Source organism: Lissotriton vulgaris, chromosome 3_1 (genome assembly GCF_964263255.1).
Source record: "Lissotriton vulgaris chromosome 3_1, aLisVul1.2, whole genome shotgun sequence".
NCBI lineage: Eukaryota > Metazoa > Chordata > Amphibia > Caudata > Salamandridae > Lissotriton > Lissotriton vulgaris.
This window is the reverse complement of record NC_141689.1, coordinates 179,176,914-179,197,832: the sequence shown is the minus strand read 5'-3', so window position 1 is coordinate 179,197,832 and position 20,919 is coordinate 179,176,914. Positions and strand designations below refer to the sequence as shown.

The 20,919-nt window shown below is 44.6% G+C and overlaps 1 protein-coding gene across 2 annotated transcripts in view; it reads left to right on the top strand.

Moving 5' to 3' along the window:
* GALT (galactose-1-phosphate uridylyltransferase) overlaps positions 1–20,919 on the top strand; it is a 138,558-nt gene that overhangs the window by 91,581 nt on the left and 26,058 nt on the right. For both annotated transcript variants that reach the window (XM_086960268.1, XM_086960269.1), the window contains exon 9: positions 15,631–15,714. In XM_086960268.1, coding sequence (XP_086816394.1) covers positions 15,631–15,714 — 84 coding nt within the window. The remainder of the gene's footprint in view (positions 1–15,630; positions 15,715–20,919) is intronic.

Sequence of the window (20,919 nt, the reverse complement as noted above, 5' to 3'; positions counted from 1 at the left end):
GCACAGTAGTAAGGCTTCTGGAAACCAGTAAGTCAGGTTCTCCTTTGGGTCCTTGCCCGTCCTACGTATTTCAAATGGTCTCCAGCATGATCTCTGTGCATTTAATGGAACTCCTGAACAATGTTCTGGCTTCAGGCCAATTTTCAACAGCCTAGAAAAAGGCGCAGATGCTTCCTCTTTTTAAAAAAAAACATCCCTTGACATAGGTGACACTAAAAATTACAGGCCCATTTCCCACCTACCATTGCCTGTGAAAATAATGGAAAAGGGTTTAATGAGGACATAATGTCCTTTCTCGATGCCAACAATCTTTTTGATCCATCACAGTATAGCTTCAGACCTCAGCATTGTGCATAATCATCCTTAGTTGGGGCTAGTGTATAGATTCAAATGCTGAAAACATAAGGGGGTGTTAATGTATCACAGGGTATGGAGTGGCGCTCGCCAACTAGCGTGTTAGCACAAATGAGGATAATGAATGCGGTGCTGCAGGCAAGGGAAAAACCCCTAAACCCTCAATTCTGGACCAAGGTCCGTCTATGAACATCAGCAAATCCCGTGCACACGCATATGAGTGGGGAAAAAAAACAGCACAGAAAGTTATCGTATAGCAGGCATGAAGGACAAGGGAGTTCTTTCTTGAAATGTTGATTTTTGATGGTGTATTGATTCGCGAGCCAGCCAACATGTGTTTCGTCAATGGGGTGTGAAACCCTTGACTTCTTCAGGGCTGTAAAGGAGTGGAATGAATTGTGAACCTTACAACTGGTTATAATTCCGACCCAGAGGGTCCTAAGATATGTTTGCAATGAGAAAATGTCTTCTATTGGATGCTATGTGTATCTTATGAGTAAGGTGATGCAATTTAAATCTCGAAGGTGAGTCTCTCTCCTGGTATTATAAATCCCATTTCTATCTCCTTTTAAATTTCAATACGCCTTGTAAAGGCAAGACCGAGTTAATACGGCACCATCCGCTGTAAACCGATGCTTCGGCGAGTACGCCCTGTTTATTTCGTGTGCCGGGGACCGCGTCTGACTGGATACTGAATCCTTTATGAGGCGTATTGAAATTTGAAAGGAGATGGAAACAAAATGTATGATACCAGGAGAGAGACTCACCTTCGAGATTTAAATACACCGAGAATCCAGGGACTTAAGAAGAGGGGCAGTTGATGTACCTGTGGAGAAGTGTGGCTCAATGGTTAGAGCAGGCAGACCTTGATGCAGAGCTCTGGCCAGGGACCAGGTTTCGATTCCTGCCCCGGCGGGTCTCGGGCTCATTAATTCCCCTGACCGGATATTCTCGCCTCAGTGCCTATTCTGATCATGGGTCCCACGCTGCAACTCTGGGCAATAGCTTGATTAGTCTCCACAACGTCCCCCACAACGCGAGGGATGCCTGGTCTGCACCATGGGGGTGCCCAGGAGTGGCCACTTCACAGGGAAAGCCAGGAAGGGTTCCCTTGCGGTATTCGTACAAGCGCCGGGAAACCCACTGCGGGTAGCTGTGCGCTGTACAAGTACAAAAACATTTACATTTACATTTACCTGCGGGGAGGTTACAAACAAGAAGTGCAGCGGTGCTCTGAACTACCTGAATCTTAGAGACTAACTTCTCATTTATGGAAGCTGAGAGCGAATTGCCATGGTCCAGACGACTGATAACCAGCACCTGGACAAGTGTTTTCCTTGTGGAGAGTGGTAATAGAGGAAAGGCTCTTCTCAGCTACGCAACATGTAAAAACATGAACCTGTAATAGCAGAGGTTTGTTCTTTCATAGTAAAGGATTGGTCCAGCTGGACTCACAGAATGTATACCACTAATATGGGTACAGAGGCCATACCCAGTTCTGATGGCCACCAGTCAGGTGACCAGAGAAGTTGGGCCTATCCAAATAGCATAATTTCAGTTTTCGCAGTGTTAAACTGGAGTGTGTTTTCAGATTTCCAGGTTGCAATGTCTTTTTTCCCAGCAGAAAATTATAATTTTGATTTGGTCAGATTATTCTCATAGGAGCTGCGTATCGTCCACACATGATATAATCTCAAAGCCAAAATCTCTAACAATTTTGGCGAGGGAGTCCCATAATTGAAGCTCCAATTCTTAACAAATACGGCAGCTCGTCTGCTTTCAAAAATGTCCGAATTTAGTTCCATTTCACAGAGCATTCTTGGCCTTCATTGGCTACCTGTCTGTGAGAGAATCAAATTGAAAGCTTTGGGTATGGTCCACAAAGCACTTTACAAAACTGTCCCTCTCTGATTTCTGAACATTTTATTTTACATGTCCCCAGTTGCAATCTCAGATCAATTGTGGCTGTTCCGTGATTAAACAAAAGCTAGATGGAGAGGCAGAAGCATCTCTTTCTCTGCATTTAAGCATTGGAACACCATGACTCTCTCTACGAGATCACAACCGAAAATACTTGGTTTTTCTCCTCCCTTACCAAGTTGACTTCTCATGGCTCTCTCAAGGGAGGCTAGTGCCAAGACACCTTGGCACTCACGCGCTTTATAAAATCTTTACTTATCTTAACAAGAATCTTGATTTCAGTATTAAAGAGTGCGATGGGTCTATAGATAGAGCAAGATTTCTGGGGTGTTGTGTTTTGGTTTCACCACTATAGTAGCTTTTCTCCTATTCCCGGGTAACCCTTCTTTGGGCATCCTCTTTAAACCTGTTCAGTAGATGGGGACCCACTGCCGAGGTGAATTGTTCCATCTGGACCCCATTTGGGCCTAGCGCTTTAATGAGTTCTATTATATGGTGAATTCTTTTTTATTTTTAATGTGGCATTCTTATCAAGATATGTTAGTCCATGTGAAAATTTCAGGAGGTGGCAAAACACTATAATTTCATGTCCAAAAAGGTTGGTCTAAGTCTCTTAAGTATTTGTAAACCAAATGAAGTCCTTAATAAAGTGGTACTTCATGTACACAGGGCCTGTAAATTAAATGCTATTATTGGGCCTGCAGCACTGATTGTGCCCCCCCCACTTAAGGAGCCCTTTAACCATGTCTTTGGCCTGCCACTACAACCTGTATAAGCAGAATTAAAGTGCCATTTCGACCTGGCAAAATAAACCTTTAAAAAAGGTTTTATAGTGTACTCATGTACTATAGGCTCATAATCGAACAATAAGCATTCATAAACATAGGAAATCATTTTCAACCGAATTGAGCATGCTGCGGTGATGCAAGCTCTGCCAATTGCTCGTGTAATTATTCATTAATAGCTGGACCACAAAACTGGACCAGACCCAACATGCACAGCTGTTTGGCCCACAGCCTGCCAGTGTTAACAGTCTCACATTCCGCAGTTAATTTTGAACAAACTCTTCGAAAAAGACGAAATTGATAGTTCACAAAATTTTGAGCGATTTATTGTAGGACAAGAATATCGATTCTCTCAGTCAATGTACAAATGTTGCTCAACAAAAGTAGGATTTATTCATGACGATACATCATTGTATCCATTACCGCGTGAACATAAACAGAAGAAAGATTGAATTAATCATAGTGTTACAAATATGCATGCTGTCTTTGTAGCTTGTAAGTTCAGGCTGGATTCTTCCCATGAGGCTCAGGGTCAAGACTGATTTGCATATGGCCAGGTCTAAACTGGGGTGGCATGGTGAGCAAAAGAATAATGGATTTAACCCAGATCTCTTGACTGGGGGTGAATGTTTTGATTTGTTCTGCATTCATCCATCAATTGTATGTCTTTTGCCTTCTTGCCCTAAGTGCGCAAGGTATGCCCAGACGTGGGTCCTGGGCTCACAGTGCCACTGGAATCCAGCTATCCTGGCTGAAGAGGGGTGAATCCCCGAAACCGGTCCTAGGATGCTTGTTTCCGGTCCAGGGAGGACCTGGCTTGGCAATTTGGGCTGGACTGTTCCATGAGGCACAGGGTTAAGACTGATTTGCATATGGCCAGGTCTAAACTGGGGGCAGGGTGAGCAAAAGAATGATGGATTTAATCCAGATTTCTTGACTGGGGATGAATGTTTTAATTTGCTCTGCATTCCGTCCATCAATTGTGTGTGTTTTGCTTTCTCGCCCTAAGTGCGCCAGGTATGCCCAGACGTTGGTCCTCTGCTCACTGTGCCACTGAAATCAAGGTATCCTAGCTGAAAAGGGGTGAAACCCGAAACCGGTCCTAGGATGCTTGTTTTCGGTCCAGGGAGGACCTGGCTTGGCAGTTCGGGCTGGACTGTTCTCATGAGGCACAGGGTCAAGACTGATTTGCATATGGCCAGGTCTAAACTGGGTGGCATGGTGAGCAAAAGAATGATCGATTTAACCTAGATCTCCTGACTGGGGTAAATGTTTTGATTTGTTGTGCATTCCGTTCATCAATTGTGTGTCTTTTGTTTTTGTATAAGCGGAACTAAAGTCTTGAGAAACAGCAACCGCCCGTCTGTGTAAAATGCGCGTTTCACATCCCTGTGAGACTACAGGTCCCTGCATGCAGTTTGTTTGGCATTATGAAGGTTACCAATCACAGAGTCAATATTCGTGAAGCGCCATTGCTAGTGATTAACTATGTACCCATTTGCTTATGGTCTTGCCTGTTGGGACCTGTAGTCTCACACAGATGGGAAACACGCATTTTACACAAAAAGCAACACACCAAACATCTTATCTCGGAGATACACCTTCTGGATTATTTTATACTCTTCTACCACAGAGTTTTAAAGATAAATTGGAGATGACATCTTTACTATGAGTTTGGCCGCACATTAAGGGAAATGCACCTCATTTGTATGGCCCGTCAATCACAGCCCATTTATTTAATCATATTTACACGTGTGCACTTAGGGCGATAACATGGTGTGCAACAGATCGACCTAACTCATATTCTGAACACTTATTGGGCCTTATGTATGAACACAATTTCCCATAGACACAGAATGGGTAAAACCCTTTGATACATCTGGCCCTTTGTTTCTCTTCTTCCTCTCAGAGTGGTTGAATTCATATGACACTACACTGCAATAAGCTTTGATTTGCATCATAATATTTTGCGTACCATTGTAATTCATGTTCTCAAGGTACTGCGCTCCCTCTGGTTGAGTGGCCTTATCCATATGAAACCAGACCTTCGAGTTGATATGTATAGTACATTTTTATGATAATTTTCACTGTATCAATGTTACGGCTCTGACTTTTTAGAGATAATAGGCAGCTTCACGCATTCCTCATGAATCACTAATTTAGCCACAACTGATCTGAGATTACAACTGGGGACATGTCAAAAGAAATCTACAGAAATTAGAGCGGGCCAGTTTTGTAAAGTGCTTTGTGGACTGTGAGAAGTTGGCCTGGCATATGCTGTTCACTATTCTAGTGGGCACCTTGCACCAGTCCAAACGACCCTTATTGATGGTAGGTTTAAAGACAACCTTTATCCCTTTCCATGCTCATGACGAGCTCAGCTCGTCATGAGGCACAGTTGAGCTGTGCTGATGACGAGCTGAGCTCGTCATGATACACTGGGGATCACATATTTCCAGCACAGGAGGGGAAAATGCGCAGCAGCGATGTGGTTAAAGAAAGCTATCCTAGTGGTAGCTGTGGAGAGCAGCCTTCAGGCTAAGTCGTGAAGAGATATAAAGCAGCTTGTTTTACCAGTCTATAATCTCGTGAATGACCAAATGAAAGGAGAACTACACCAGGTATATATATAAAATATATGTATTTATTCTAAACTCATCCCTCTAGTCTCTTTATGAGGCTAAAGGCAGAAGTACATTCAGTAAACTTAATTAGCACACATTAAATTAGCACAATATATGTTGAGCCCTAGGGGCGTACCAAATCATATATTGAGGAAGTGGTATAAGAACCCGACTGACATAGAGACAAGGCTGAGAGCCTTTAGAACCGCTGGGGCCACCAGGAATCACCCAAAGTAGTGACACAGGGGACCCACAGGGGATGCTTGCAGTGTATAAACACAGCCGTTAATCACAATTGACTTATATTGGGAAAGTCGCGTCTGGAATTTTAAAGATTAAAGACACTTAGAAGAGGACTTGGAGCAAATCCCTTTAGAAAGAGCTGGTTCTAGCGACAACACCCACTGGAGCACCGGAGTACTCGAGTTACCTCACTGAGGGAAGCCGGGTGCGTAGGTGTCTTTTCGTGTCAGGTTTCGTCTTCAATTTCAATGGCAATCTGCAGCAAAGTGCTGCTGGTGTCCAAGTGGAAAGTGTCTGGGTGGATCCAAGACTGGATCGGAGATGAGGAGAACCTGAAAGCAGAATGGACTGAGTCTGGTTCACTTGCCAGGGACCAGGAAGGCGATGAGCGGATGCCCACCGATGTCGGGTGATTTCAGGGGAAGAAGGTGAAGCTTGACTCTTCAGGCACGAGGACCAGGCAGCGTCGACGACGACCAGGTGCTGGATTCGAGCTGTCCCACGAAGGATGTCAAGTTCTGCGGTGTCGTTTCCGGATTGAACCCAACAAGCCTTGGCAACAGCAACCCACGCAGAAAGCAGAGATTGGCTTTGGTGAAGACCAGCAAGGTCTGAGGGACTCACCACTTAGTGCGAAGTCAGGGCACGCCTGGAGCAGCCAGGGAAGCCCAAGGAAAAAAAGAGTTACCTTCGTGGGGACCCACCAGTAGACGGACCAGGGATCGTGAAGGGGCCTTGAGCAGAAATGCTAGAAATGGGCTAAACGAACACTCGTGGAGTATAGGCCCACAATCTTCGGTGCAGATGGTGCTCGGGGCTTGGACTACAGGTAGCCCAATGCACAACTTCAGGAAAACTTAGGAAGTCGAAGCACTTGCAAATGTGAGCGGTGTCCAGATGTGCCGGTTCCACGTCACTCATGAAGGCTGCTGGTCTCAGCTTTGCTGGGATCTCGTGTCTGCCTCTGAGAAGTCTGGAAGTCCATGTCCTGAGTCGCAAATACTTCGGAGTCCGGCAGGAGCTTCGAAAATGCAGACCGGCAAGATGCATCTTTGGTGCCTGTTTGAACAGGGGAGTCAAACCTTGACCCCAAGGGAGATTCTTCAGTCCTCTAGTCGATATAGTGTGTTGAAGTTCCAGGATTTAGCTTCAGAGTTTCGTCCAGGTATAATCTAAAGTCCTGTTGCCAGGGGTCCCTTACTTATACTAAAGAAAGGGGTTGGACATACTCTGGGACCCACCTATGTCCAGTTTCGCACCAGAGCAGGGTCTGAGTGCCCCTGCAACCGGTTTGAACGGGGATATGCACAGGGACACCAAGTGTGCAGCCCAGCACAGTCTGTAAAGCATTCCATGAATGCACCCACCCAGCCCCAATACACTAAAGCCTGTCTGGGAGGTGGCTACACCTCCCTGTGACAGGAAAACTATTGTCCAGGCCTCCCCTGCTGGAGTTTCGTCCAGCAGCAAGAGGTCACACTCGTGTCTGTGGCTGCAGCATCCATTTTGTGATGCTAGGGTTCTTTTAAACTATTACTGGTAAGGTCAGTGTGTACATGCCTCTCCCTCTAGAAGGGTGGAATTCTACCCCTGCCGCCAGGACTGGCGGGGGTTAGGATTCCAAAGTGTTTCCATGCAGCCATTCCAAAGTTAGCATTTACCACAAGGGGATAATGCACTTAAGAGTATATGGTCTGGCTGCATCACAGAACAGCCTCAGAGAATAGGCTCTGAAAGTTGCAGAGGGACCCAGCTCATGCATGGGCACCCTTTCAGACAAAACTAAGCATTTTGCCTTCAAGATTGATAAGGGCTGCCATTGGAGCGACTTACAGGTTTATAGGTTTCAGTGATTAAAGGTAGATATAGGTAGCCTATATCTTTGTAAGGGGTGCAGGCACCGCCTTACCCAGGCTGCAGTAGCAGACCTGTGGTGCCATTTTGGAAGGCTTCCCAGGGGTGGCATAATAGATGCTTCAGCCTCTGGTAGGCCTCTGGGGTACCTATGCCCTTGGTACCTAAGGTACCATATGCTAAGGACTCACAAGGGTATCCCAGTAACCAATCTGGAGTGTACCTAAAGCACATGCAATCATTTTAGAGAGGAAGCAGCTAGGCTGGGGTCCTGGATAGCAGGGCCCCAGCCAGACTAAAGTCGAGAAACCGTGAAACACCAGCAAAAAGTGGGGGTAACCGTAGTAATCAGATCCTACTCTCCTACACGGACCATACACAAAGCTTTAAATTTGATCCTTTTCCAGACAGTTGGCCAATGAAGGCCAAGAATGCTCTGTCTCGTGAACGAAGCCGCTGATACTCTTATATTCTTTTACCCTGTTTTTACACAAAAAATTGTTATGTTTTTAAATAACTGAAAACAATCAAATGTATTACTTACCATCGGGGCTTTAATTGGCCAGAGACAATCTTGGTGACCTACAGTGAAACATATAGCAGCAGGGTGTTTTATATCAAGGTTATAAGATATGAATGCTACCATGCAGCCCACACTGAAAAATATTTTTGGGGGCTTTATGGTCGAATACGAAGGCCCCACTTCCAAACGGGACAGGGAAGAGTCAGATATTTTATGCAATGTACCTATCCTGCATTCTGTAAATGTGAAGACACTGCTGTCTGCACCGAATTTTGCACGTATCAGAACTTACCAAGCATTTTCCCACCAGTAAATGACAACAGGTGTGCCCTGCTGAAATTTGCCAAGGTGACCTCTTTGGAGAGGGCCATGTTTGCTGTTCTTGGGGACTAAGCAGGGCTCGAGACGGGGTACCACGGGGGTGGACGGCGTCCCCCCACTTATTTTAACGGGAGCTCGGAAACTGGAGCATAGAGAGCCACACATTCACTCTTAGGCCTCTCTGGGGCGAGATCAGAGCTCATTCAGAACGCTGCTCACGCGCTGGCTTCACTGATGCAATCGCATCTAAGGGGTGAGCAAGGGGAGGCAATGAGTTCGATGGTACTAGTCCACCTTTTGTGACTTCACTTCCTGTCGTGAGGTCAGCGTCCCCCCACTTCTTTTTTTAGGATTTTTGCCCTGGGACAATGCATCTCGTAGCCCAACACAATCCTACTCATTGTATGCACCTTGCCTGGTTACAAATACATCCGTCCTGAGGCCCTCAAACCACTGAGCTATCTTTCTAGCCAATTACCTCCGTTCTGGCAGGAAGATTGCGTTACAGTGCCGCAGTCTTCTTTCTCCTTGAATTAGGACCCTGACAGACAGATGCTCATCTTTTAAACACCAAGTGAATGTGTCCAGGGCTCTACAAACACCTCCCTTCTGCAGACATCTTTTCAGCTGTTGAACAAACGCTGCTTGTCTCCAGGCTGCCAGCACCTCTCTGCAGAGCGTTGTATGAATCTCTTTAAAGGAATCTGAATGGCGCAACGCGCTTCTTCGAGTGTTTTGTTCATTTCGAAGCGAGTCCGCGTGGCTGCTTTTGTAGTGTCTTTCCGTGCAGCACAATAAACCTACTTAAAAAAAAATCTTATGAAGTATTCTTTGAAGAACAAAAACATACTTCATTTTTGTGCACTAAAGAATCTTTCAGACTAGTTCAAATTATCGTCTTCCGGGCCAAATCTCATCAATCCATTGATGTTCGTAGGGATGGACAATTGGGTTTACCTACAGGAATCCTTTTCTTTGGCACTGGCATATAAAAGGGGGGGGGAGAGGGGTGTAGCGTCTAGGCGGTACAGTGTCTCTATATCATATGCAATATATCGCATGCCCAAAATATCGCACCCACTGCATCAGCCTTGCCACTATTTTATGGAAAGTTTAGTCTAGGTGAATCTGGAGTTAGGATTCGGAATAGTCAGTGCTTTATTTGAGCAGGTGGTTTTCGGTGCTGGCACCCGGATTTAATTGTCAACACCGGCACTTATGAAGGCTGCCACATGGTGGCGCTGTTTGTGTGATTTAAAGATCTGCAGAACTACAGTTGTTTTATTAATTCAATGTACATTAAATACAACGAATACCTGCCCCCCCAAGTCACTCTTACAGCTTTGGGAGCCTCGAATAGACCGAATTGTCACACTTGTAGCAGTGTGATGATTGGTAGTTGTGTTGGTAAGGTGATGGCAGCGTTGGGAGGAACAATGGGCGGTGCAAGTTGCGCTGGCCTCCTGACGAGGGCCCCGGCACTTTTTTTTTCTCCAGAAATTAAGCACTGGGAATAGCACATCTGTACTTGCTGTACGAAGTCCGAATTTTGGGATACTTTATTTGTATGCATTATTGTGTAACAGTTTAGCAAAGGTCACAAATACAGATATTTACAAAATGCACCACTGGTTCACAAAATTGGGAACTCTAGAATGGGACGGAAGTGGCACTTACAAATGTGAAAATTCGTCCAATATGTCAGGTCGGTGGTGTTCACAGGTGTAGGGTTAGTAGTGTAATAATATGGCAACATCACTTTCGAATTGTGTTTCCGCCCTAGTTACAGAAAAGTAGCTGCTGCTGTAAAGGGCATGTGGAGAAATGGTGACGTAGAACTGTCACAGGTGCTGGGGGCACAGAGGGGTGAGATGTCCTCCAGGTGGAAACATGTTCTCTAAATTTAAGACACAACTAAACCTGCATGCAGAATTGTAAACGAGGTTCAATGTGGAGTACTCCAGGAAAACATTTTTTTAAGTGGAGAAATCTTTCCCTTCATTTCTTGAACTTTCCTAGAGCATTTAGGGGTCGTTCTGGCACTTTGCTAGCTCAGGGGCACACATACACTAACCCTTTTTTGTAGAAAAATGACGTAGTTGAAATTTCATTGTGGATGTTGGTGAATATATACAATAGAAATAATTGTAATGCTAATTTGTTTTTTAATGTAGCACTTTATACCACAGTTTTGCCTTTTATTCAGAGGTGCAAAAACAGCGGCGGGGAGGGGTAATATTAACCAGTCTAATAGTACTCAGATTATCAGTTGACCTCCATAATCCAGCTGCAAATATTTGGCTCGCTGAGCCATCCTTTCAGCTAGCGTGGTTGGTACACCCAGCATTCCTTTTGGCCTTGTCCTTCCTTTCCCTCTGAGGTTCTGGATTCCATTTCATAATTCTGAACTGCAGAAAAGCGAGCCTCCCAGCGCATGCCCTACGATTGTAAGTTCATCAGGTAAATAGCCACAAATCCTCATTGAGCACATCTGTCATTTTCAGCGGTTAGACAGATTTTCTGTAAATTGATTAAACTTATGTACGAAAGGAAAATCTTTTAATTGGACAGCAACATGAATAGCAGAGGCATTTGAATAATAAATACAATAAAAAGAGGAGAAACTTTCAATCGTTGGGGCGTATGAAGTTGACATGTTAACTTGAACACTAGCAAACACAAGGAGATGATGGACGGAGCGCTGAAACTTTTCAGACACTCATCCCCAGTCACAGATCTGGGTTGAATCCATCATTGTTCTTTAGCTCACTTCTCCACCTCAGTTCAGCCTCTTTCCGACATTGTCCCACCTACGATTGCTTCCGTAGGATGCTGAAGACGTTCCTCTTCCAGTCGGCATTCGAGTAACTCCTGCCCTTATCCTCCGTATTTGTTATGAGCGCCATGAAACCGTTTCGGTGACCGAGCGCGGTATAAATAATTTTAACATAACATAACAGAACAGTTCAGACCCAGCTATATGCAAATCAGTCTTGACCCTGTGCCTCACGGGAACAGTCCAGCCCGAACTGCCAAGCCATGTCTTCCCTGGACCGGAAACAAGCATCCTAGGACTGGTTTCCGGGTAACACCCCTCATCAGCCAAGCTAACTTTACATGACTTCAGCAGCATTCAGAAATCTCGCTGGGAGGTGGTCTACTGTGTGATTTCTCTAGCTCAGCAGCTTACGGTTGCCTAACCACGTAAGAGAAAATACTCTGCTCTGTGGACTTTTTTGGAACTCTGCATGGAGCGCAAAGTGGGCAAAACTCCGCAAACTGTGCCGGAGGAGCAGAACTCTTCATCCACTCCTAATGAACACCAGGTCTAGTATGTCACATGACATGTTGATCTGGTGATTCCAGGGTTTTTAGTTTTCTATTAACAAGCAGCATGTCTGACGTATATGTGGGAGTATGTATGGGGAGGACCGGGTTTTTGTAGACAGGAAGTTATGGCGCTAAAGCACTATTAACGTTATTTAGTATTTAGCCAAAAGGTAAGAGTGGTGCTGTCAGGAAGGTAAGACCCTAAAACCCCTAAATCTGTGCAGAAATTCCCCCACAATTCACAATTTAGCAACAGTCGGAAGAGTACAAGCCGATAGGCTGATCAGTCACAAATGACGCCAGTATACAGAAGATCATTCATAGTTCCAGTTTAGGTATAACAGCGAACGTGTAAAAAAGAAGAGTTGAATTAAGACCGGATCAATCCCGGTAGTGCACGTGTACGTGCTCTTTCAAGACTATGGCCCGTAAACAGTAACCGCTTCCTGGCGTCTTCCTTCAATCATTTGTGACTGATCAGCCTATTGGCTTGTACTCTTCCATTTTCGAATGCTACGTACCAAGATTTTAGTTACCCTACCGGGTTGGAATTATCACCGGCTTTGGGTTCTCCAAGTTTGGATTCAGCCACCGAGCCCTGAAGAGTTGTAGAACATTGTTTTTTACGACGAAACACGTGTCGGCTGGCTGTGTGTAACTTCTGTCTGATGACCAAATAAAAAGAAGAAAAAACAAAGACTCCAAAGTTGGATTGGTCCTATTGCTCTCAATACTCATCCATATGATGTGTAATTCTATATGAGTGCGCAGGACTGTTGCTAAATTGTGTATATGTGGGAGTAGTTGAAACAAGACTAGGAAAAACGGCGGGCCTAATGCCGGTTCCTGCACCCCCTGCAGCACTGGCCTCTCACCAGCCCATCTGGCGCCCCACCACCCCCATTAGGCAAAAGGTCAATAAATATCTATGAACTATTGGCAGGCCAACTGGAAATATGAGACCTAGAAGGACCAGATTATGCAGCAGCATTGACTAAATTTTGCAGCATATTGTTGCGCATTTTGAGATAGTAGTACTTTGTATTTTGCACTTGGTAACACCCAAATACAGCAGTAAGCAACTGATAGAGGACCAGCCACCCTTTGCAAAGGGCCTTCCAGTGTGCAGTAACAGGGTTTGCCATGTTTTTTCTTAACTTTTGATCCATTTGAGCTAGAACAAAAACAAAAGTTACATTCTGTAGATGATGGATTATGTGGCAAATGTAGCAAATACATAACTATGCAAAAAAAGCAGCAGTCGCAGATTCTCATAATTTCATTGGTCCTGGATATGGGTGACTGAGGGACCCCTGTTCCAATTTTGTAGGGGCCGCCCTTCATTTTGTGTTGCGTCACTGGCCTGTGTGTGAGCTTCTTTGGATGCAGTGTGATAGGGCTGATAGACACTTGTAATCTGTGGCACTGGGACAACTTTGACGGTCTGGGATGAGATTAAAAATTGAAAACAGGCTGATGGGCGACTGGTCCCCATCTACCTCCCTTTTTGGGAACTCTGACCCGGGAGGAACTCAGGAATTGGGGGCAGAATAGATGCCTGAGGGTGACCTTGTTAGCAATGGCACTGTAAAACCAGTTGAGCATTCCCTTAGACAAGCTGTCACAATATCCAGAGACAGATAAGAAGCTAGTCTAGAATTAAACCAAATATTCCGAGCAGAGGAACTCAAATCACCCAAATGGCATCTTCTAGGCTCTTGGGAGACAAAATTAGGCATCTGACTCACAAATAAGGAAAGTACTGACGTCCTATGCAAATCTCATGGAGGGCCATTTGCACAGACTAGCAGCGAGTCTGAATATATACTATAGCTGGTATTACACACTGTCCATGCCACAAGCTTTGACGAGGGAAGCCCAGATAAATGCTTGAGGTATGCAGGGAGGGTGGCTCTCTACCCCATATTCTTTGGCACTGCCCTAAAGTTCGCAGCTTCTGAAACAACATTTTTTGGGCACATCAAATGCTTTATAGTTCCCCCTGAAGAAAAATAGAAACCTTCTCAGGGGTCTCGCTGATACCTGGTCCTTTTAAACCAACAAAGAAGAAATTGGCACAGAAGCTGAAATATAAAAAGAATGCATTTATTAACCTCAGATGAGGGAGACTACGCCACACAGTACCCTCAGAAACACAAAGAGGCAGTCTAGGGAGTACAGAAAACCGAGGCCTTTATATCTCCTTAGGGTTACATAGTCCGCATAAAACCAAGGGGAGGTTCTGGCTCATGTAAGCATGCAAAATGCCTAATATGGGCATACAAGATTTGCTTGCTCAACAAAGTGGGAGGAGAGTTACTTCTCCATACATCAGCAAGAATAGCCTGACAGTTATATAAGAGGAGCAGGTGCATTCTACTAGCTAGGTCCTTCTGAGCATGTGAAAGGCTCTGAAGAGGGAAACAGCACATTACAAGCACATGGCTACCTAAAATGGCTGCCAAGTACAAAAATGGCTTTCAGCTCATGCTAACAAATCCCTGCAATCTTTAACACCCCAGTGCACCAAAGTTTTGTTGGTGTGGGCAATGGATCAAAGTGGAGTTGGTGAGAGCCACGAACAATAGTTAAAATGCTCCTGCTTGCGGCTAAACCCTCCTGGGCAGGTGGAATTGCGTCCATCCTGGGTTGGGGTGGTATCGTTGCCTGTGGCAGATAGTGGAGGTAGAGTAGGTTTCTCGCGACACTGCTGGTTCAGGGTGGGACATTTTGAAACAATGCATCTGGCATCTTTTGCGAAGGCATCTAGCAGTGACTTTCATCGTGTGCCCAAGAACAGTTTGGGCTCTGCAGGTCCTCCCTCCTGACTGGCCAAAGGTGATGTCATCTGGTGGCAAGTTATTATGTTGCCTACATATCCTTGTTGAATGCTCTTTTTACCTAAGATGGAAAATAAAATGTATTGAATCATAAAATGGACCTAAGTTGGGGTTATCTACTGTTTACCGTGTAGAAACAATGCATGGCTTGTTTTATTTGTGAATTTACATAAAATCGGTAATGAGGACCTCTCACATGGAAATAATTCTTCTAAATTCTTGTGTCTGCCCTGTATGTGCGAAGTTCTTTTGCCCGCTGGAGGTGATGTGGCTCGTTTCCGGTTTTCCTCCTTGCACTTTTTGCAGTGTTTGCAGTGAGTGTTCCATTCTAACAGTGCCCTGGCATAGTTTTTCTGCGGCTGACCAGATCCTTGCGTCTGCATTGCATGATACCTTTCAATCCACTTGCAAACCGCGGTGGAGGGAATCGTCTGCAAACTTCTCCCTGCAGATTTATAATTTAGAAAATGGTTCTGGGCAGAGTGGCACATGTATAGGAAATGGAAAACCTTTCCACCTTCGTAAAGTTTTCCATAATACACCGTGAAATCTACAAAACAAAAAAGCATGCACATACCTACCTACCAGTTACCTGCTGTTGAAATAGTTGATAATGCTTGTCATTGTACAATAATCTGAAAGAGTCATGGTGGGTGAGATACCCTCAAGAAACCCGGCTCTATTTCTAGTTTTGAATCTGTCGACTGCCTCTCTTACTGGAAGAGCGTTGAACATTTGATTGTTTTATTTCCTGATTTAGCTTTTGTTAATTTTCGGAATCTATTAGGCACAATGTTTTGCCACCACTAAAGGTATATATTTGGTTTTTATTGCAGGTCTGGCTTCCATCATGAAAAGGCTTCTCACAAAGTATGACAATCTCTTTGAGATCTCCTTCCCCTATTCCATGGGATGGCATGGTAAGGATGCTGAGAGCTGCAGTATGATTGCTACTAAATACTGTTATTGTATCAGTTCTTCCAAAGAGCCACATATTACTAACTTAATCCTTCCAGTTGCTGGTGCTTGTGGCAAAAACCCTCCAATTAACCATTTCAGTTCAGGTCTTCATGTCCAGGGATGGTGAAGGGAGGTTAGCCGTCCACATAAATGGCATGCAGGGTATTGATATCTGGTATAGTTATATGGCTGCTCCTTTGTGCTACCTGTAGTCTACGGAAGGATGGGCAAAATGTATGGGCTTTGCAGTTGTGTCGTCTTGTTCAATCACGGTCTTGCGGTACCGCTGAAGCTGCTTGTTTTGTCTGAGCTGACGATTGGAACACATCGTTGCCACACTGAGGTTATTTACTCAACGCAAATAGGAAGCAAACCGTGGGGTGCGTTAGATAGATGGGGTAGAAAGAACCATGTGAAGACCTTGGGGAGGATAGGCAAGGAAACCCAACGCAAGTACAACAAGCATTGGAAAAACCAACAAGTTTTGCCTTTGTGAGAGCTGTTGGCTTTGCCAATGTCTTTTAGCTATGTTGTACTGGAGAGTGGAGTGGAGTGTGCTGGCGGAGAGTTGAGTGTCTATACTAGAGTAGTGTGGAGTGGCGAAGCATTCAGTGGCATAGATTAGAGTAGTGTTTAGTATCGTAGGATGGCTCTGAGCTGAACGCAGTGGAGTAGAGTAACTTGGATTAGAGCAGAGTGTGGTAGAGTGGCATTGTGTGTAGTGGGGTAGAGTGGCCTAAAGTGGCACTTTATGGAGTGGCATTTGTGCATAGTGGAGTGGGATAGAATGGCATAGAGGGACATTATGTAGAGTGGAGTGATTTGGAGTAGAGTAAAGTGTGTAGAGTTGATTGCAGTGACATAGAGTCCTGCTCAGTGGAGTGCAGTGGTGGAGATTGCAGTGGCATAGAGTGCAATGGCAAAGAGTAAAGTGGTGCAAAGTAGAGTTGTGTAGAGTGCAGTGGCATAGAGTGCAGTGGTGTAGAGTAGAATGGTGTAAAGTGGTGCAGAGTATATTGCAGTGGCGGAAAGTGCAGTGGCGTAGAGTAACGTGGTGCAGAGTACAGTACAGTGCAGTGCTTTAGGCTGATGCAGAGTAGAGGGCAGTGGCTTAGACTGGTGCAGAGTAGAGTGGCGTATAGTGTTGCAGAGTAGATTGCAGTGTTGTAAATTGCAGTGTTGTAAATTGCAGTGTTGTAAATTGCAGTGTTGTAAATAGCAGTGTTGTAGATTGTCGTGTTGTAGATTGCAGTGGTGTAGAGAGGTGTAGAGTGACACAGAGTGCAGTGGTGTACAGTGGTGCAGAGTAGAGTGTGTTGGCATAGAGTGCCTTGTTGTAGAGTGTGGTGGAATAGAGTAGAGTGATGCTGAGTAGAGTGCAGTGGCGTAGACTGCAGTAAAGTAGAGGGATACAGAGTAGAGTTCAGTGGTGCAGAGTTGAGTGCAGGAGCATAGATTGCAGTTAGATAGAACAGAGTGGTGCAGAGTTGAGTGCAGTGGTGTAGATTCGAGTGGTGCAGAGTAGAGTGGTACAGTGAGTAGAGTGCTGCAGAGTACAGTGGTCTAGAGTGCAGTGGTGTAAAGTGTGCAAAGTAGAGTGCACTGGTGCAAAGTAGAGTGCAGTGGCATAGAGTGCAGTGGCATAGAGCAGAGTGGTGCAGAGTAGAGGGACAGTAGCCTAGCTAGTGGCATGAAGTTCAGTGTTGTAGAGTAGAGGGACTCTGGCCTAGATAGTGGCATAGAGTGCAGTGGTGTAGAGTGCAGTGGTGAGGAATGCAGTGTAGAGAGACATACAGTGCAGTGGAATAGAGCGGTGCAGATTAGAGTGCAGTAACAGAGATTGGTGCAGAGTTGCGTGGTGTAGGTTGCTGCAGAGTACAGTGCAATGGTGTAGAGTGCAGTGGTGTAGAGTGGTGCAGAGTAGACTGTAGTAGAGTGGTGTAGAATGGCGTGCCATAACACACAGTGGTGCAGAGTAGAGTGGCATAGATTTCAGTAGTGCAGAGGGCATTGGCATAGAGTGTAGAAATGTAGAGTAAAGTGGTGCAGTGTAGAGTACAGTACCATAGAGTGGGACAAAGTAGAGTGCAGAAGCGTAGAGTTGGGCAGAGTTGAGTACAATGGTGTACAGTAGAGTCCTGCAAGGTAGGGTGGAGTGGTGCACAGTAGGGTGTAGTGTGGTGCAAATTAAAGTAGGGTGGCCTAGAGTGCAGTGGTAGAGATTGATATGGTGTAGCGTGGTGTAGTGTAGAATGGCGTAGAATGCTGTGATGTAGAGTGCACTGCCGGAGAGTGGTGCAGAGTTGAGTGGTTTACAGTGCCGTGGCGTAGAGTGGTTCAGAGTATAGTGGCATAGAGTGCAGTGGTGCAGAGTAGAATGGCGTTGAGTGTAGTGGCAGAGTAGAGTGGGGTAGAGTGATTTGGCATAGAGTGCAGTGGCATGGAGTGGTGCAGAGTAGAGTGTAGGGGTGTGGATTGGTGCAGAGTAGGGTAGAGTGGTGCAGAGTAGAGTGCAGTGGCATATAGACAAATGGTGTAGGCTAGAGTGCGGGTGTGGAGTAGAGTACAGTGGAGTAGAGTTCATTGACATAAAGTGGTGAAAAGTAGAGGAGAGTGGTGCAGAGTGGCATTGAGTGCAGTTGTGTAGAGTGGTGTAGAGTACATTGGTGTAGATTGGTGCAAAGTACAGTACAGTGGTGTTGAGTGGTGCAGAATAGAGTAGCGTGGTATAGAGTTTATGTAGAGTGCAGTGGTGTAGAGTAGAATGGTGTGGAGTGCAGTGGCATAGAGAAGAGTGGTGCAGAGTAGTGTGGCTTGAAGTGCAGTGGCATAGAGTGGTGCAGAGTATATTGCAGTGGCATAAAGTGCAGTGACATATAATAGAGTGGTGCACAATAGTGTGGAATAGAGTAGAATGTAATAGAGTACAGTGATGTACAATGCAGTGGGATGGAGTGCTGTGGTGTAGAGTGCAGTGACAAGGTAGCGTGGTACAAAATAGAGTGCAGTGATGTAGACTGCAGTGGCATAGAGTACAGGGTAGGGGATTGGAGGGAAAAGAAGCAACATGGAGGGAGGTGGGTTAGAGGTTATGGAAGCTACATGGACTGGGATATGGGAGATAGACTGAAAACACAAGCACTCAAATGGAGTGCTTGAACTCAATGAAAAAGTAGCTCCAAAAATGAGAGCAGTGGATGGACACACGTGCCTGGTCCATGCTCCATGGTCGGGCCAAACACAAGAAGAGGACATGATGCCAGTATTCTGTGACAACTGGAGTGAAGTAATTGGGAGCAATGCGGAAGTTTACAAATGGCAAGTTGTTGGTAGCCCACTGATTGTGAACAGCATGTTTCGCAGAGACCACGCATGCGCTGTCTAGGCAAAACCTCAAAAATGATTTTCTCTTGGAAGCTGTCGGGGTTTTCAATATAGTGACAGAGAAAATATCTAGATCAGGGGTCTATAACCATTTCTGTAGTGAAAGCTACTTCTCAACAGTGAAAATCAATGTGCGCTACTGAAGGCCAAGCCACCCCCACAGTGTTACCAGACACCTCACGCTCAGCTTCAGTTACTTTAAGCCTAATGTCCATAGAGCCAGACAAGGGACACCATGACAGGGCTGCTAGGTGTGTCCGTGAGAGCATTGACTTGATGGGTATATAAACATATATGCCATGTCATATGTACTTGTGGCACAGGACATACCTTTCATCATATGTGGCATCAGTACATATATAAGACAAACATACAACCATTTTTGTAAATAGGAGAGATTTCAAGTGCAGGAAAATGTTCAGCAAAAATGTTCAAATTATGGAATATTTTTGTGCACTTTAAATTTCTCCAATTTAAAAAATGGCTGTATTTTTCAATTATGTATGACACTATATATATATATATATATATATATATATATATACCAGCCAGTGGTTGCAAAATGCCTGCTGTGTGTAAAAGCGACATTTCGAAATTGGAGAAAACTAGACTGACGAGTTAACTTTGTTTATATGTATTCGATAAAACTCCTAGTTTAAATTTGTCCAATCTCAAAATGTTGCATTTACAAACAGCGGCACCTTCCCCCACTGGTGTAGACACTGTGCAACATTTTTAACAATTTGTTTAAATGGGAGGAATTTAAAGTGAAGAAACGTTCTTCATTAAATATTAAGATGCAATTGGCTTAATTGAGAGTGGAAAAAAACATGGACTTAATGTTTCATATAAATATTTTTCTTCACTTTAAATTTCTCATATTTAAAAAACAATGACTGCATAAAAATGCAAGAGACCTGCTGTTTGTAAATGCAACACATTGAAATGGGAGAAAATTAAAATGAAGACTTAACTTAATCATTATGTTAAAAACTCTTCATTTTAATTTTCTTCCATGTAAAAGCATTCAGAGCCATCATTTTGTTCTCAGGCTCTAATGTTGAGCTGACAAGGACTTTTATTCAAGATTTAAATTCCTCATTGCTTCAGTTCTTGACCTCTGTGCCCTGGGTCATACATTGGACTCCAGCACTGCTAGTTATCAGGACTTGCATTTAACAGCCTGAAGAGGATAATATTGTAAAATAAACAAAGCCTTTCCTTAACTTTAAAAGGAAAATGTGACCCTGTGCTTATTTCAAAATTAACTCAAGCCTTTGAGCTACTCTGAAGGTGTCTGTGAGCTACTGGTAGCTCCCGATCGACTGGTCGGAGACACCTGATCTAGAGAATGATGCTGCTTTTAAACCACTGTTTTTGGCATTTGAGGGAATTGGAGCATTATCTGACTTACATAAGAAATATATTGTATATACCAGCAAAAATCTTGCCAAACAGGATTGCAACTCTTTAGGTTGAACAAGAGTAATAATATACAAGTCATCGAACAAAAAAAGAACATTTATTCTCAAAAGTCCTTTACATGAAGTGGTTTGGGGAGAGATAAAGATGATTGTTGAGTAGCAAGAAAACATTTGGAGGGAATTATTTTGGAGGACCTTTGTACTCTTCACAGTGAGGAGTCTGAGTTCTGGCATTGACTTGCAGAGTGCACAGGCGTAGCTTTTCTTATCACCAGAAGTAGCCTGCTCCTGCTCTGGGTGTTGCATGGTAATGCTGTAATTGTGAGATTATTGCTGAGATAAAAGGGGTATTTTGTT